This window comes from Salvelinus fontinalis, chromosome 14 (genome assembly GCF_029448725.1).
Source record: "Salvelinus fontinalis isolate EN_2023a chromosome 14, ASM2944872v1, whole genome shotgun sequence".
Taxonomy (NCBI): domain Eukaryota; kingdom Metazoa; phylum Chordata; class Actinopteri; order Salmoniformes; family Salmonidae; genus Salvelinus; species Salvelinus fontinalis.
The window spans coordinates 4424775-4443732 of NC_074678.1; the positions used below are offsets into that span (position 1 = coordinate 4424775).

The 18958-nt window shown below is 44.2% G+C and overlaps 1 protein-coding gene across 2 annotated transcripts in view; it reads right to left on the bottom strand.

The window, feature by feature from the left end:
* The window catches only part of atf6 (activating transcription factor 6), a 105262-nt gene that overhangs the window by 63564 nt on the left and 22740 nt on the right, over positions 1-18958 (bottom strand). For both annotated transcript variants that reach the window (XR_008761902.1, XM_055943820.1), the window contains exon 8: positions 196-381. Coding sequence is in view for 1 of the 2 variants with exons in the window: in XM_055943820.1 (XP_055799795.1) it covers positions 196-381 (186 nt within the window). In the remaining variant the exon portion in view is untranslated. The remainder of the gene's footprint in view (positions 1-195; positions 382-18958) is intronic.

The following is an 18958-nucleotide window of genomic DNA, read 5'->3' on the forward strand; positions in this document are numbered from 1 at the left end:
TTATATCACAGGAAACGCATCATCACATTATATCACAGGAGACGCATCATCACATTATATCACAGGAAACGCATCATCACATTATATCACAGGAAACGCATCATTACATTACACATCCACTCCCAGCCTGGCCCAGAAAACATTTTCTCTTAACTGTTTAATATAGTTGACAGGTGTTTGTGGCCTAACTCTGACCTCTGACAGTAGTCCCTCCAGCTGTCTCTTCAGGGTGCCGTTCTCGTCCTTGAGCAGCTGGTTCTCAGACAGCGCCATCTTGAGACGGACCTCCAGCGTCAGCAGGTACTCCTTCTTCTTCTTACGGGACTGAAACGCTGACTCCCTGTTCTTTATCATCCTCTGCTGCCGCTGGGACACCTTCGACTGGAGGAGAGAGCGGGGATGAAGAGAGAGAGAGCGAGAGACGTTAGCCTATACGGGCCATTTGATGGCCACCAGATTATCGCCATCTGATCTGTCGTTAAACCATCAATATATGCTGAAATCATCCGCAAAGCTGATCTCCCATTATTGGCCACCGATTTACCTCTCCCTAAAGCAGATGTCGGGGTTTAGTCCACCGATTTACCTCTCCCTGAAGCAGATGTCGGGGTTTAGTCCACCGATTTACCTCTCCCTGAAGCAGATGTCGGGGTTTAGTCCACCGATTTACCTCTCCCTGAAGCAGATGTCGGGGTTTAGTCCACCGATTTACCTCTCCCTAAAGCAGATGTCGGGGTTTAGTCCACCGATTTACCTCTCCCTAAAGCAGATGTCGGGGTTTAGTCCACCGATTTACCTCTCCCTAAAGCAGATGTCGGGGTTTAGTCCACCGATTTACCTCTCCCTAAAGCAGATGTCGGGGTTTAGTCCACCGATTTACCTCTCCCTGAAGCAGATGTCGGGGTTTAGTCCACCGATTTACCTCTCCCTAAAGCAGATGTTGGGGTTTAGTCCACCGATTTACCTCTCCCTAAAGCAGATGTCGGGGTTTAGTCCACCGATTTACCTCTCCCTGAAGCAGATGTCGGGGTTTAGTCCACCGATTTACCTCTCCCTAAAGCAGATGTCGGGGTTTAGTCCACCGATTTACCTCTCCCTAAAGCAGATGTCGGGGTTTAGTCCACCGATTTACCTCTCCCTAAAGCAGATGTCGGGGTTTAGTCCACCGATTTACCTCTCCCTAAAGCAGATGTCGGGGTTTAGTCCACCGATTTACCTCTCCCTAAAGCAGATGTTGGGGTTTAGTCCACCGATTTACCTCTCCCTAAAGCAGATGTCGGGGTTTAGTCTCACCGATTTACCTCTCCCTGAAGCAGATGTCGGGGTTTAGTCCACCGATTTACCTCTCCCTAAAGCAGATGTCGGGGTTTAGTCTCACCGATTTCTCTCTTGACATGTAAGGGATAATCAACGAGGGTTATGCGTTCTCTGAAAAATAATGAACGACCTACGTGGAAGGTGTGTTCCACGACGTGCTAGCGGAGTGAAACTGACCTTCCACTGAGTTGCAGTGTATGCTGTGCATTTTCCATAGAACGCATAGAGCCCCGAGTTAATTTTCCCTTTCATACCATGGCTATAATTAAATTAAATTTACACATTTAACTGCAACAAATGTGTTCATTTGCAGGTAGAAATGTGTTCAACATTCACTGAAGTAGCATGCAAGTTTACTAGATAGATACAGTAGTTGCCCTGGTAACCAAACAGACTTGCTAGTTTAGCTAACCAAGCCATCAGTCCTAGCTTGCTAATATGAATTTAATTATGTTTTCAATTAAACTTTTGCTTTCAAAAGCAGCTCAATAGAACAGTAAGAATGAACTACAGCCACTGAATTCTACCTTGCTAATATTCCGTGCATTATAGGGAAATTATGCATGCTCTAGAATGCCCTTCAAGCCAATCAGAAACGATTATTCAACAATGCCATGGTATAACTGAAACTAAATGGTGATTGTGTTGTATTTTTTCCTCAAATTATCTTGTATTCTAATACAGTTATTTAAAACAGACAGATTTTTATGGGGATTTGTATTATTATACTAATACGATTTCTGCTGTGGCATGGACATCGACTCTATGTGGTTAAAGTTCTACAAATGAAATGATCATTATTATTATATATATTTTTTTTAAACTGTTAATCGCTTTGAAAAACAAAACATACAGCTTGGCGTGATTGTGTATGTGTGATGAGCTGGTGGTTAGGCTCAGAGGCATCATGGCCACAGGGGCCTGTACCCACATCAAATACTTCCCGTTGAAAAAAATGTACTAATAAAATCTGTAATACTACTAGCCACCTAGCAATTTTATGAATTTGGCTTCATTTAGCTAGCCCAGATAGGTTCCCAATCTCCCAACCTCATAACTAGCCTTGTAGTTAGCTTGTCTAACTATTTTAGCTGGCAATGTTGGTAGACATTAGAAAAGCAAACAATAACAACATTTACTAAATACAACTCACATTTAGCAGAGATGCAGAGTAGCACATTTAGTTTCTTTAACCTGTTTGGGATAGGTGGCAGCATTTTCACTTTTGCATGAAAAGCGTGCCCAGAGTAAACTGCCTGCTACTCTGTCCCAGATGCTAATATATGCATATTATTAGTAGTATTGGATAAAAAACACTGAAGTTTCTAAAATTGTTTGAATGATGTCTGTGTATAACATAACTCATATGGCAGGCGAAAACCTGAGAAAAATCCAACCAGGAAGTGGGAAATTTGAGGTTTGTAGTTTTTCAAAGCTTGATAGGCTACATTTCCAGTTGAATAATTACATTTCAGTTATATTCTTCTATTTCTCTTTTTCCTATTTTGATTTGGTTGTTCCTGATAGGATGTTACTTCATTGGGGCGGGCCGAGTGAACACAGACAACGACCATTTCGGACCATTTTGGAGTATCAAGCCGCCTTGACACCGTGACAACGTCAGATCAGCTGGTCTAAATAGTTTACTCTATCCCGCTGTTCTTTTCGTTGCAACTAGGGTTATTTTAGTGTGGAGATCCATGTAATCTCCCGTTAAGAGTGTTAAGAAATCCAACGCTGACCTGCAGGTGTGCAATGCACCCCCCGTAACTTTGTTTCATTGACATTTCTACCTAGGTTACTTCCATCCCAGTCCCGTATCACAGCTGATTGAAATGAAAAGTGTAAACATCATGATGAAAGGGTAAAAAAACGACATTCGTTAGAAAAAAGGTTTGATCTGTGAGTGCCCTGGGGACCTTCTGTCCCAAGCACCTGTTGGTCTGTGGATTAAGGTTAGTACTCAGCAGGAGGGTGGTTCTAGTTCTCTGGGGTGGTTCTAGTTCTCTGGGGTGGTTCTAGTTCTCTGGGGTGGTTGTAGTTCTCTGGGGTGGTTGTGTCAACAGGAGAAGGGCATTTCATCATTCATATCATCTGATTTATCAGCTGGACTAAAACAGGTGGCAAAGGATGACGTACCCATGAGCACTCATAGTCCGGGAGAAAGAGAGAGAGAGGGGGGGGGGGATCTGGCACAGAACACCAGTGAGCATCACTCAGGAATGTGGCTCCTTAAAATAAAGAGTGAGAACCATAGGAGAAGAGAGGGGGATGTGTGAGAAGAGAGTGGGTGGGAAAGGAGCGACAGAAAGCGAGAGAGAGTGAATGGAAAGAAGGTGGGGTTAACATAAAAGCTAGCCTTGCTCTACTTCATTTCCTGGGATAATTATTTAGCCTTTGATGGCTACCGCTTGCTGATGGCTACCGCTCGCTGATGGCTACCGCTCTCTGCAGCAGAAAATAATAAACAGACATCTAAGACATGTGACATCGTAAACGGTTCCCCCGGCAACACAGCATGCCACATTTGTGGCCTGCTGGAGGTCATTTTGCAGGGCTCTGGCACATCTCCTGATGTACTGGCCTGTCTCCTGGTAGCGCCTCCATGCTCTGGACACTACGCTGACAGACACAGCAAACCTTCTTGCCACAGCTCGCATTGACGTGCCATCCTGGATGAGCTGCACTACCTGAGCCACTTGTGTGGGTTGTAGACTCCGTCTCATGCTACCACTAGAGTGAGAGCACCGCCAGCATTCAAAAGTGACCAAAACATCAGCCAGGAAGCATAGGAACTGAGAAGTGGTCTGTGGTCACCACCTGCAGAACCACTCCTTTATTGGGGGTGTCTTGCTAATTGCCTATAATTTCCACCTTTTGTCTATTCCATTTGCACAACAGCATGTGAAATTTATTGTCAAGCAGTGTTGCTTCCTAAGTGGACAGTTTGATTTCACAGAAGTGTGATTGACTTGGAGTTACATTGTGTTGTTTAAGTGTTCCCTTTATTTTTTTGAGCAGTGTATAATGTTTGGTATAGCCAGTGAATATAATGTTTGGTATAGCCAGTGAATATACTCTTTCGAAGTTGAAGCTTTAAACACTTTAGCCTATCAGAGATGGCTCTGTCTGAGAACCAGGCGCCAAAGAACCAGAACGGCATCTTGAAAAGACAGCTGGAGGGACTACTATCAGAGGTTAGAGTTAGGCCACATACACACACTAGAAATAAAATGTAATTTGCCCCAGTAAAAAACTTTTAGCCGGAGAATCTTAACCCTTATCGTCCTGAACATCACCTCTTATCCCGAGGATTTAAATCAACACTCAATCATCCTAACCCAAACACACACTTCCCCCATGTGTGTGAATGACAGCTAAACACATCCCCTCCCAGAAACCTGCCTGCACCCCTCTCCCCCCCAGCAGCAGTAAGCCTGTAAGACACTGGCTCTAATGGACCAGCTGGTTGATTAAGTTATTTGGATCCGGAGAGCAGACGAGAGGAGGAGAGATGACAGCTCCATAACTGTTTGTATTCCGTCTCCTGAGAAACTCTCCCGCTCTGTCCTCCCGGCCCAGATCTGGGATCCGTGCCACCACCAGGGCCTGGGAACGCCGGGAAACAGAGGTTACCGAGACACGGGGTGGGCTCTGGTTCCATTGCCACATCAACAGAACCGGTAAGGGGGGGGGGGGGGGGGGGGGGGTTGAGTGCCACTGGCAGGCCTGGTAACTTTTCGCTGATAGATTCCAACTGCCTTCAGTTGGTAGCCTGAACCTCAACCGCTTCCCAGCACCTTATCTTGAATTCTCGATTCATAAGACTCACGTTTTGAGGTTTGGCACACGAGACAAGTCAGAGGGAAATAAACAGAAGCACCACAGAGCCTGTTTCTTGATCAGCTGACCTCCCTGGTGTTGTTCAGGACTGTTCTTTCCATTCAGGTCACCTCAAGAGGTCAGAGGTTAATTCAGGAGGAAGTGTGTGATGATCCGTTAACCCTTCAAAATTGAGATCTTTTAACAAGATGAGAAGTGTTTCCACAGGCCAGCATCTGGATACACATCGTACCCAGGATCACAGCATCCTCCCCTGGCCTGGTGTCTACCCGTGTTGGGGGCTTCCCCGGGGCCTGTAGTGTAATGATTTACAGCCCAGAACGTAGCAGAAAATCTCAAAGGAAATCTGAGCATATTATTTACAAATAGCTCCGTTTTTCCAGCTTTGTCAAATCCCCACTCTACTCGACACCTGTCCCAATATTTAGCTTTTCACATCCTCACATTTACAAACAGTGCATTCGGAAAGTATTTAGACCCCTTCACCTTTTACAAATGTTGTTACTTTACAGCCTTATTCTAAAATGGAATCAATTTTTGTTAAATTCCTCATCATTCTACAAACAAACCCCCATAATGACAAAGCGAAAACAGATTGTTTGCAAATGTATTAAAAATAAAAACAGAAATACCTTATTTACATAATTATTCAGATCCTTTGCTATGAGACTCGAAATTGAGCTCCGGTGCATCCTGTTTCATTGATCATCCTTGAAATGTTTCTACAACTTGATTGGAGTCCACCTGTGGACAATTGATTGGACATGATTTGGAAAGGCACACACCTGTCTATATAAGGTCCCACAGTTGCCAGAGCAAAAACCAAGCCATGAAGTCGAAGGAATTGTCCGTAGAGCTCCAAGACAGTATTATGTCGAGGCACAGATCTTTGGAAGGGTACCAAAGAATGTCTGGAGCATTGAAGGTTCCCAAGAACACAGTGGCCTCCATCATTCTTAAATGGAAGAAGTTTGGAACCACCAAGACTCTTCCTAGAGCCAGCTGCCCAGCCAAACTAAGCAATCAGGGGAGAAGGGCCTTGGTCAGGGAGGTGACCAAGAACCCAACAGTCACTCTGACAGAGCTCCAGAGTTCCACTGTGAAGAAGGGAGAACCTTCAGAAGGACAACCATCTCTGCAGCACTCCACCAATCAGGCCTTTATGGTTGAGTGGCCAGACGGAAGACACTCCCCAGTAAAAGGCACATGACAGCACGCTTGGAGTTTGCCAAAAGTCACCTAAAGGACTCTCAGACCACGAGAAACAAGATTCTCTGGTCTGATGAAACCCAGATTAAACTCTTTGGCCTGAATGCCAAGCGTCATGTCTGGAGGAAACCTGGCACTGAATATCCTTGAGTGACCCAGCCAGAGACCGGACTTGAACCCGACCGAACATCTCTGGAGAGACCTGAAAATACTTGTGCAGCGAAACACCCCATCCAACCTGGCAGAGCTAGAAGACCAGCATCCCGGAGTCGCCTCTTCACTGTTGACGTTGAGACTGATGTTTTTCGGGTGCTATTTCACGAAGATGCCAGTTGAGGACAAACTAGACACTCTAATGTACTTGTCCTCTTGCTCAGTGGTGCACCGGGGCCTCCCACTCCTCTTTCTATTCTGGTTAAACACAGTTTGCGCTGTTCGGTGAAGGGAGTAGTACACAGCGTTGTACGAGATCTTCAGTTTATTGGCAATTTCTCGCATGGAATAGCCTTAATTTCTCAGAACAAGAATAGACTTACAAGCTTCAGAAGAAAGTGCTTTGTTTCTGGCCATTTTGAGCCTGTAATCGAGCCCACAAATGCTGATGCTCCAGATACTCAACTAGTCTAAAGAAGGCCAGTTTTATTGCTTCATTAAAATCAGGACAACAGTTTTCAACTGTGCTAACATAATTGCAAAAGGGTTTTCTAATGATCAATTAGCCTTTTAAAATGATAAACTTGTATTAGCAAACACAACGTGCCATTGGGACACAGGAGTGATGGTTGCTGGTAATGGGCCTCTGTACGCCTATGTAGATATTCCATTTAAAAAATCATCCATTTCCAGCTACAATAGTAATTTACAACATTAACAATGTCTACACTGTATTTCTGATCAATTTGATGTTATTTTAAACAGACAAAAAAATTGCTTTTCTTTCAAAAACATTTCTAAGTGACCCCAAACTTTTGAACGGTACTGTATGTAAATGTGATATTTCAGTTTTTTATTTTTAAAACGTGCCAAAATGTCCCCAAAACTTTTTTTGCTTTGTCATAATGGTGTATTGCATGTAGATTGATGAGGGGGGGGAAAAAAAACATTTTCAATTTTAGAATAAGGCTCTAATGTAACAAAATGTGGAAAAAGTCAAGGAGTCTAAATACTTTCCGAATGCACTGTACACACAAACACTCTCACAGCTCAAAAACAGACTGGCACTGAGGACTGACACTGACGTAAACACACTCAAACACCTGCCTGAAGTAGACCACGCAGTTAACTGATCACTCAAACCACCGTGCTGTGGCCAAACCACAACGACACAGTCAAAACAGCTGCGATGGGTCAACACACACACACACACACACACACACACACACACACACACACACACACACACACACACACACACACGGCTCAACTGCTTTGTGTGGGCCAAAGCGGCTGAGTCATGCAAAAAGCAAAAAGTCTGTTTAAGGCAGCACACCTGGCCTAACACAACAGACACAACTAAACCATTTACCACAGCTTTTCAGCGTATAAAAATATCTGACAAACAGAGTTAAAATACGTGTTAATTCTCTGGAACCATGGATAGACTATTTATCCCGAGTGATATTCTGGTTTATTATTTCAGCTCCAAAAACCTGGTCCTGGTTTTAACGCTCTTCTCACAATGAAACCACTCTTGACTCTGTCAGGTTTGTAAAACGGCCTGAGTGGCTGGTTTGTTTTGGCCTCTTCTAGATCGGCGGCATTCCTGGTCAATGCTCTCTCTCCAGACGCCTCCTCTCCAGACGCCTCCTCTCCAGACGCCTCCTCTCCAGACGCCTCCTCTCCAGACGCCTCCTCTCCAGACTCCATCATGATTATTTAACTACCAGACCAGACACTCCCAGTCCTCGTCTCCACTCAGCTGTTTTAGAGCTGTGTTTGCACAGTCCGAGGTTAACCATTACCATTCATAAAAACAACAACTGGAGAAATATTGCTGGGTTAACGTTCCATGTTAATGTCAACAGCAATTTTTCAGTGGACTGGACTGGCATAAGAGATAACAGAGAGGGTTGTCTAGGTTATTCCTCCAGAGCAGGGATGGGCAACTTTGATGGAGGTGGGGACCACAAAAGAATCGTAACTCATCATGAAGGGGCACACATTGGCTCGCAGGTCTGCGTACCCACATCCATACCTACAAATGCAGTCAGAGACACCCCAAGTCTTTTGGGGGCCCTAAGCTAAACTGTTGAAAACCAAATATTGAAATTACACCTTGTGTATTCTACTATTATAACTCTGAGTCATTAGCTCGTGGTTTCTTATGAGTCATTAGCTCGTGGTTTCTTATGAGTCATTAGCCCGTGGTTTCTTATGAGTCATTAGCCCGTGGTTCCTTATGAGTCATTAGCTCGTGGTTCCTTATGAGTCATTAGCCCGTGGTTCATATGAGTCATTAGCTCGTGGTTTCTTATGAGTCATTAGCTCGTGGTTTCTTATGAGTCATTAGCTCGTGGTTTCTTATGAGTCATTAGCTCGTGGTTTCTTATGAGTCATTAGCCCGTGGTTCCTTATGAGTCATTAGCCCGTGTTTCCTTATGAGTCATTAGCCCGTGGTTCATATGAGTCATTAGCTCGTGGTTTCTTATGAGTCATTAGCTCGTGGTTTCTTATGAGTCATTAGCCCGTGGTTTCTTATGAGTCATTAGCCCGTGGTTCCTTATGAGTCATTAGCCCGTGGTTCCTTATGAGTCATTAGCCCGTGTTTCCTTATGAGTCATTAGCCCGTGGTTCATATGTGTCATTAGCTTGTGGTTCATATGAGTCATTAGCTTGTGGTTCATATGAGTCATTAGCTCGTGGTTCATTATGAGTCATTAGCCCGTGGTTCATATGAGTCATTAGCTCGTGGTTCATATGAGTCATTAGCTCGTGGTTCATTATGAGTCATTAGCTCGTGGTTCATTATGAGTCATTAGCTCGTGGTTCATTATGAGTCATTAGCCCGTGGTTCATTATGAGTCATTAGCTCGTGGTTTCTTAAGAGTAATTCCACTAACAATATACAGGACTCTACTTTCACGTGTAAGTTTAGGTCCACAAAAATAAGATTTAGGTGCACAAAAATACATTTAGGAGCACAATGAGAAATATTTGTAAATATTAAAAGTAAAATAAAAATTCTAGGTTGCACAGCAAAATATTTAAGCGCATATGTGAGTAAAATGGTCGCACTGTAGAGTCCTGATCAGAGCTCTGCTACCCAACAGGCCCCGATATTACAAATGTTTTCTTCATCAATAACTAAGGTACGGGCAGGGTATCACTAATATTTAGAAGCTGCTCTATTGTACAGTCAAATGACTAAGATCATCACATGGTGTCAGAAGTGCTTCAGCCTTGTCAAATATAAGACAGGAGAGATTATTTCACAAGGCAGCCCATTTAGAGTGACCGTTGCTACGGTTACTCACAGAGCAGCCCGTTTAGAGTGAGCAGAGCAGCCCAAGCGGAGTGTTGCTACGGTTACTCACAGAGCAGAGCGAGCTGAGCGCAGGGAGAGAGTGACAGACAGAGGAGCAGCTCATGGATTTACTAACAGAGGAAGTTATTTCTGATTTGGGGTTCGGGTTTCAGGCAGAAGCAATCGGGCCTGGGTAGAGTAGGGCCTGAACGTGGCAGGTATGGGTAATGTTAAAACTCCTGCCAGTGCAGGGCTCTAGCCCTGGTATGATGAGGACTCCACTATCATTTACACAACATTTTACATTATAGTCATTTGGAAAATGCTCTCATTCAAAGCGACATCATTATATTGTAAAACATAGGGCTAAAAGCAAAAGAGAGAGAGAGAGAGGGGGGGGGGGGGACACAGAGAGATTATACATTCAAATCTGTCAACCAGTTTACCATCTAGCTCCAACTGTTTACTGGTGGTAACCATAGCAACCTGGCCACTGAGGCAGTGAGCAGCAGCAGCAGAGACAGAGACTCCTCCCCCCTTTAAAAAAATAAAACCTTACAGCAGAAATCAGAGAAAGGAAGAATCAATTTTAAACACAGAATTCTGAGGGAGAACCCAGAAACTTTTGTTTTTGCCGACTGCTCACAAAACAGGACTGTTACAAACCTGTTATTCTACACAGACCACACTACTGCCTAGCATAAAGCTGGAACCAGGCATTTCAGCTATACCACAAAGAAAGGCATCTGCAAGGGAAGGCAAATCCACATGAGGACAGTGAGAAGGACCAGGAAAACGGGTTTCTGACGGTAAACATGTACCAGAACGGTACTGTCATGGTCCAGGGCAGTGAGGCTGCACTCAGCTCTGTTGTGCAGGACTTCCCCACCCTAACGAAGATAGCGGAAACCAAAAAAGACAAGGACAGCACCCCGACCTCTCCCCTCACCTCAGGCACCCCAACAGCAGGACCATCCTCCCCCCTGCCTGCCTACAACCACCAGAGCCTTACCACAGCTCTGGAGGAGGTAAAGGTACCATGATGAGAGAGTCTTACCACAGCTCTGGAGGAGGTAAAGGTACCATGAGGAGAGAGTCTTACCACAGCTCTTGAGGAGGTAAAGGCCACCATGAGGAGAGAGTCTTACCACAGCTCTGGAGGAGGTAAAGGCCACCATGAGAAGAGAGCCTTACCACAGCTCTGGAGGAGGTAAAGGTCACCATGAGGAGAGAGCCTTACCACAGCGCTGGAGGAGGTAAAGGCCACCATGAGAAGAGAGCCTTACCACAGCTCTTGAGGAGGTAAAGGCCACCATGAGGAGAGAGTCTTACCACAGCGCTGGAGGAGGTAAAGGTACCATGAGAAGAGAGCCTTACCACAGCGCTGGAGGAGGTAAAGGTACCATGAGGAGAGAGAGAGAGTCTTACCACAGCGCTGGAGGAGGTAAAGGTCACCATGAGGAGAGAGTCTTACCACAGCTCTTGAGGAGGTAAAGGCCACCATGAGAAGAGAGCCTTTCCACAGCGCTGGAGGAGGTAAAGGTCACCATGAGGTGAGAGCCTTACCACAGCTCTGGAGGAGGTAAAGGTCACTATGAGGTGAGAGCTGGTGCAGGTAAAGGAGGAGATGGAAAAAGAGTTGTCTGTCATCAAGAGGGTGCTGCAGCACAGAGAACAGACGGTAGAGACTCCTAGAGAGAAGCTTCAGCCCCTAACACCCCCCTGACCCACCATCACCCACGACCCCTACCAGACCACTGCACCACCAAGGAGCCCCAGGCCCCCTCAACGCACCACCAGACCCAGCGCACCCCACTGGCCCCACCCACCACCAGAACATCACCACTTCCATCGGCTTAGCCAGACCGGACCGGGCCCAGCCTACTACCCCCGCACCAGACCCCCACCTCTACCAGACCAGAGATGAGATCAGAGGTAGCCTGACTGAGGTAGCCTGACTGCCATTAGGTACCGAGATGAGATCCTCAGACCCCTTGTGAGACCATATGCTGACACATGCACATTTGTGGCCTGCTGGAGGTAATTTTGCAGGGCTCTGGCAGTGCTCCTCCTTGCACAAAGGCGGAGGTAGCGGTCCTGCTGCTGGGTTGTTGCCCTCCTACGGCCTCCTCCACGTCTCCTGATGTACTGGCCTGTCTCCTGGTAGCGTCTCCATGCTCTGGACACTACGCTGACAGACACAGCAAACCTTCTTGCCACAGCTCGCATTGATGTGCCATCCTGGATGAGCTGCACTACCTGAGCCACTTGTGTGGGTTGTAGACTCCTTCTCATGCTACCACTAGAGTAAAAGCACCGCCAGCATTCAAAAGTGACCAAAACATCAGCCAGGAAGCATAGGAACTGAGAAGTGGTCTGTGGTCACCACCTGCAAAACCATTCCTTTTTTGGGGGTGTCTTGCTAATTGCCTATAATTTCCACCTTTTGTCTATTCCATTTGCACAACAGCATGTGATATTTATTGTCAATCAGTGTTGCTTCCTAAGTGGACAGTTTGATTTCACAGAAGTGTGATTGACTTGGAGTTACATTGTGTTGTTTAAGTGTTCCCTTTCTTTTTTTGAGCAGTGTATATATGTATATATGTATTTATATATATATATATATATGTATATATATATATATATATATATATATATATATATATATATATATACACACACATACATACATACATACACACATACATACATACATACATACATACATACATACATACATACATACATACATACATACATACATACACACACACATTCAGGCAAATGGCAAAAGAAGCACAATTGAAAATGATAAAAAAACTAAACAAAAAAGATCACAGATGACAACTGGTTTGATGCATATTTTAAAATTATAAGGAAAAAACTTTGAACACTATCCAACCAAAAGCACAGACACCCAAATAATGGTGAATTACACCTTCCTTACTGTGAGACTTTTAAACTCTATAAACGTAACACTCAGAACCAAAAAAGCCCAGTACAACAGCAAGCAGCTGACACCAATTGAGGAGTCCATAAACACAAACAACCTCTGGCACAATTGGAAAAAACAAAAAACAAATCGAAACAAGAGGAATTAGCGATACAAAATGGTGACGTATGGACAACCCATTTTAAAACACTCCACAACACCATTCAAATTGACACAAACGCAGAACAACGTCAAATTCATGAGAAGTTGAATGGATTAGAAAAGGCTATAAAGGACAATCAAAATCCATTGGACTCCCCAATTACTGACCAGGAGCTCTATAAGAAACTTCAGGCCCTCAGATTTAAAAAAGCATGCAGACCTGATGGCATCCTAAATGAGATGCTCAAACTCACTAGTGCAAAATTTCAATTGGCTATATTAAAACTGTTTTATTTTATCCTGAGTGTAGGTTATTTCCCTGATATCTGGAATCAAGGAGTCATAACCCCAATCTTTAAGAACGGAGACAAATTTGACCCTAACAATTACAGAGGCATTTGTGTGAACAGTAACCTGGGTAAGGTTTTCTGTAGTATTATAAATGTAAGACTTCTAAACTTCCTTAATAAGCACAATGTCTTGAGTAAAAGACAAATTGGATTCATACTAAAACATTGCACGACTGATTTTATTTACACCCTACACACCCTGATAGATAAACATGTCCACCAAAATATACGCTTGCTTTATCGACTTCCTATAAGCATTTCATTCTATTTGGCATACAGGACTGTTCTACAAAGTCATTGAAAGTGGTGTATGGGGTAAAATATATGACATAATTAAATCAATGTATACTGGCAATACGTGCAGAATTAAAATTGTCAAGAAAATAACAGAATTCTTTAACCAGGGGCCTTCGCCAGGGTTGCAATCTGAGCCCTGCACTCTTCAATATTTACATCAACGAAATGCCCACTATTCTAGAAAAATCGTCAGCTCCTGGTGTTAGTCTCCACAATTCAGAGGTTAAATGCCTACTCCTTGCAGATGACCTATGCCTGCTGTCACCCACAGCACATGGCCTACAGCAGAGCCTGGACCTGCTAGAGCAGTACTGCCAGACCTGGGCCCTGGCAGTAAACCCCAAAAAGACTAAAATAATGATTTTCCAGAGAAGATCCAGATCTCAGGGAATTAGACCAAAGTTCTCAATTGGTACAAAATACACTACAATTACTTAGGTTTAAAAATAAGCTCAACTGGACACCTTAATGATGCAGTGAATGAACTGAGAGAGAAAGCACGCAGGGCAAAACACAAATTCAAATACCTTTTCAAATTTGGCTAAATCTAATTGAATGTGTCATGGAACCAATTGCACTTTATACCAGCGAGGTGTGGGGTCCACTTGCAAAACAAGATTTCACCAAATGGGACAAACACCCCATTGAAACCCTGCATGCAGAGTTCTGTAAGATTCTCCTACATGTCCAGAAGAAAAGTACAAACAATGCATGCAGGGCAGAATTAGGCCAATATCCACTAATAATAAAAACTCCAAAAAGAGCAATTCAGTTTTGGAAACATCTAAAATACAAATACACCCCCTCTCATATCACTACCAAGCCCTGCAATGCCAAGTGCTGAGCAAAGAAAATAGTCCCCTCATCCAGCTGGTCCTGAGTTCACAAACCTGCTCTACTAACACACTGAAGCCTCAGTCCCCTGATCCAGCTGGTCCTGGGGCTGAGTTCACTAACCTGTTCTACTAACACACTGAAGCCTCAGGACCAGAACATCCAATCAATCAGAATAAACCAAATTACAACACAGTCAAAACAAAACTACATTACTTATTGGTAAACACAAACACAAAGCAAAATGCAGTGCTATCTGGCCCTAAATGGACAGTACACCGTGGCTAACTCTTTGACCATGGTTACTGATTAAAACCTTAGAAAAACCTTGACAAAGTAGGGTTGACACAGGAAAACCTGGCTCCCTGTAGAGGAAAGGCTGTGCAACCACTGCACCACAGCAGAACCTGAGACAGAGCTGCATTTCCTGATAAAATGTAAAAAACATAAAACAATTAGTGTCATTTCCACAAATTTGAAACCCTTATTTAAGGTTTCAAAGACCTCTCTGATGAGAATAGGCTACCCGTCCTATTGGGGGAGGACGCAGAGAGAGAGAGAGAGAGAGAGAGACACAGAAGGAGAGACAGAGAGAGAGAGAGAAACACAGAGAGAGAAAGAGAGAGACACAGTGAGAGACAGAGAGAAAGAGAGAGAAAGAGAGAGACAGAGAGACAGAGAGGGACAGAGAGAGAGACAGAGAGAGAGAGAGAGACAGAGAGAGAGAGAGGGACAGAGACACAGAGAGGGACAGAGAGAGAGAGGGACAGCGAGAGAGAGGGACAGAGACACAGAGAGGGACAGAGACACAGAGAGGGACAGAGAGAGGGAGGATGTGTGCTTCTGAAAGATCCTTGTGAAAACCACAAAGGCTGTTGCAAGTGGTGGTTACTGTAAGGAATTACTGGTACTCACAGCCACAGGAATGACATTTTACTACCTGCTGGCTATATGAAGGATCCTTCTAGAAACCAAGACCAATCTAAAAGCAATAAGCCCGAGTTCAAACAGCGCTCTATCGAACACTGAACAAAAAAAAATGAGTCACTTTCTCTTTGGAAGAGGTTAAAGTGCCATCTGAAACATTAGTGTGAGTCTCTTCCACCCTCTCTGTGCAGAGCTGCTGAAGAACGCCTGTGTTTGATGCAGCGCACCAGAGAAGTTCTTCTACTGTCGGGAGAAATGCTAACGCATGTTAATATATGTTAATTGCATGCAAATGGAAAGGTTGCTTCTCTATCACACCCACAACGGAAGCACAACCATGGCCCTGGATTAGCAGGTGGAGGACTTCTGTGAGAGGTCAGTTATGCCCGAATTCAACCCAAAACCAAACGAGCTTGAGAGCGGTTGTATGAAACCATTCGGTATGTCAAGAAAAGCTTTTTAAAACGTGCCAGCCCACTTTTACATTTCTATTCAAGTTTGACTCGCCATAAATTCGGCGTCTGAACTGTGCGTAAGCCGCCATTTTCAAATGAAAAGAAAAAAGAAACAAACTACCCCTTAGATTTTAATAGAGAACAATGAAAGCTGCCCCCTAAAACAAAACCAGCACAAAAGACACAGAGGACTTTTACTGAGAAACCACAGGCTAGTATAAACCAAAAAAATACGCTATAACTGACTATTCTTGTTTTGTTTGAGCCTGGTTTGCGTTTTTGGACGGCCTCTGCCGAAATGAAATAATACCTTGTCTGAGCTGAAACCAGTGTAGTGTGGTGTGTAGGACTTCCCAGTACTGGTAATTACACCGCCCTGCGAAAGATGACTGGGATAGTGTGTAGACACCACAGGAGGTCATATCACTAGTGTGTACGTGTTGCAGCTGTCCTTACATCAACCTAGATGATGTAAAAGCACTGGACGGACACCCCTTTGACCTGTCACATGATATTTCCTCCAACAGACTGTAGCCAGCTGTTTTACCATTCCATTACTGCAACACATTCTGACTGTAGCAAGCTGTTCCATTACTGCAACACATTCTGACTGTAGCCAGCTGTTCCATGACTGCAACACATTCTGACTGTAGCAAGCTGTTCCATGACTACAACACATTCTGACTGTAGCAAGCTGTTCCATTACTACAACACATTGACTGTAGCAAGCTGTTCCATTACTACAACACATTCTGACTGTAGCAAGCTGTTCCATGACTACAACACATTCTGACTGTAGCAAGCTGTTCCATTACTACAACACATTCTGACTGTAGCAAGCTGTTCCATTACTACAACACATTCTGACTGTAGCAAGCTGTTCCATGACTACAACACATTCTGACTGTAGCAAGCTGTTCCATTACTGCAACACATTCTGACTGTAGCCAGCTGTTCCATTACTACAACACATTCTGACTGTAGCAAGCTGTTCCATTACTACAACACATTCTGATTGTAGCAAGCTGTTCCATGACTGCAACACATTCTGACTGTAGCAAGCTGTTCCATTACTACAACACATTCTGACTGTAGCAAGCTGTTCCATGACTGCAACACATTCTGACTGTAGCAAGCTGTTCCATTACTACAACACATTCTGACTGTAGCAAGCTGTTCCATTACTGCAACACATTCTGACTGTAGCCAGCTGTTCCATGACTGTAGCAAGCTGTTCCATTACTACAACACATTCTGACTGTAGCCAGCTGTTCCATGACTGTAGCAAGCTGTTCCATTACTACAACACATTCTGACTGTAGCCAGCTGTTCCATGACTGTAGCAAGCTGTTCCATGACTGTAACACATTCTGACTATAGCCAGCTGTTCCATGACTGTAGCAAGCTGTTCCATGACTGTAACACATTCTGACTATAGCCAGCTGTTCCATGACTGTAGCAAGCTGTTCCATGACTGTAACACATTCTGACTATAGCCAGCTGTTCCATGACTGTAGCAAGCTGTTCCATTACTACAACACATTCTGACTGTAGCAAGCTGTTCCATTACTGCAACACATTCTGACTGTAGCAAGCTGTTCCATTACTGCAACACATTCTGACTGTAGCAAGCTGTTCCATGACTGCAACACATTCTGACTGTAGCAAGCTGTTCCATTACTACAACACATTCTGACTGTAGCAAGCTGTTCCATTACTACAACACATTCTGACTGTAGCCAGCTGTTCCATTACGACAACACATTCTGACTGTAGCAAGCTGTTCCATTACTACAACACATTCTGACTGTAGCAAGCTGTTCCATTACTACAACACATTCTGACTGTAGCCAGCTGTTCCATTACGACAACACATTCTGACTGTAGCAAGCTGTTCCATTACGACAACACATTCTGACTGTAGCAAGCTGTTCCATTACTACAACACATTCTGACTGTAGCCAGCTGTTCCATGACTGTAGCAAGCTGTTCCATTACTACAACACATTCTGACTGTAGCAAGCTGTTCCATTACTGCAACACATTCTGACTGTAGCCAGCTGTTCCATTACGACAACACATTCTGACTGTAGCAAGCTGTTCCATTACTGCAACACATTCTGACTAGCAAGCTGTTCATTACGGCGGCTTCCTACCGCAAGGCACCACAGATGGTAGTGCGTACGGCCCAGTACCATTACTGGGGCCAAGCTTCCTGCCATCCAGGACCTCTATACCAGGCGGTGTCAGAGGAATGCCCTAAAAATTGTCAAAGACTCCAACCACCATAGATTGTTCTCTCTGCTACTGCATGGCCACCGGTACCGGAGTGCCAAGTCTAGGTCCAAGAGGCTTCTAAACAGCTTCTACCCCCAAGCCATAAGACTCCCGACTCCTAATCAAATGGCTACCCAAAATATTTGCATTCCCCACCCACTTTAACTCTGCTGCTACTCTGTTTAATATCTATGCATAGTCACTTTAATAACTCTACCTACATGTACGTATTACCTCAATTACCTCGACTAACCGTGTCCCCGCACATCGACTCTGTACCCTGTACCCCCCTGTATATAGTCTCCACATTGACTCAGTACCGGTACCACCTGTACATAGTCTCACTCTTGTTATTTTACTGCTGCTCTTTAACTACTTGTTACTTTTATTTCTTATTCTCAACTGCATTGTTGGATAGGGGCTCGTAAGTAAGCATTTCACTGTAAGGTCTACTACACCTGTTGTATTCAGCATTTCACTGTAAGGTCTACTACACCTGTTGTATTCAGCATTTCACTGTAAGGTCTACTACACCTGTTGTATTTAGCATTTCACTGTAAGGTCTACTACACCTGTTGTATTCAGCATTTCACTGTAAGGTCTACTACACCTGTTGTATTCAGCATTTCACTGTAAGGTCTACTACACCTGTTGTATTCAGCATTTCACTGTGAGGTCTACTACACCTGTTGTATTCAGCATTTCACTGTGAGGTCTACTACACCTGTTGTATTCAGCATTTCACTGTGAGGTCTACTACACCTGTTGTATTCAGCATTTCACTGTGAGGTCTACTACACCTGTTGTATTCAGCATTTCACTGTGAGGTCTACTACACCTGTTGTATTCAGCATTTCACTGTGAGGTCTACTACACATGTTGTATTCAG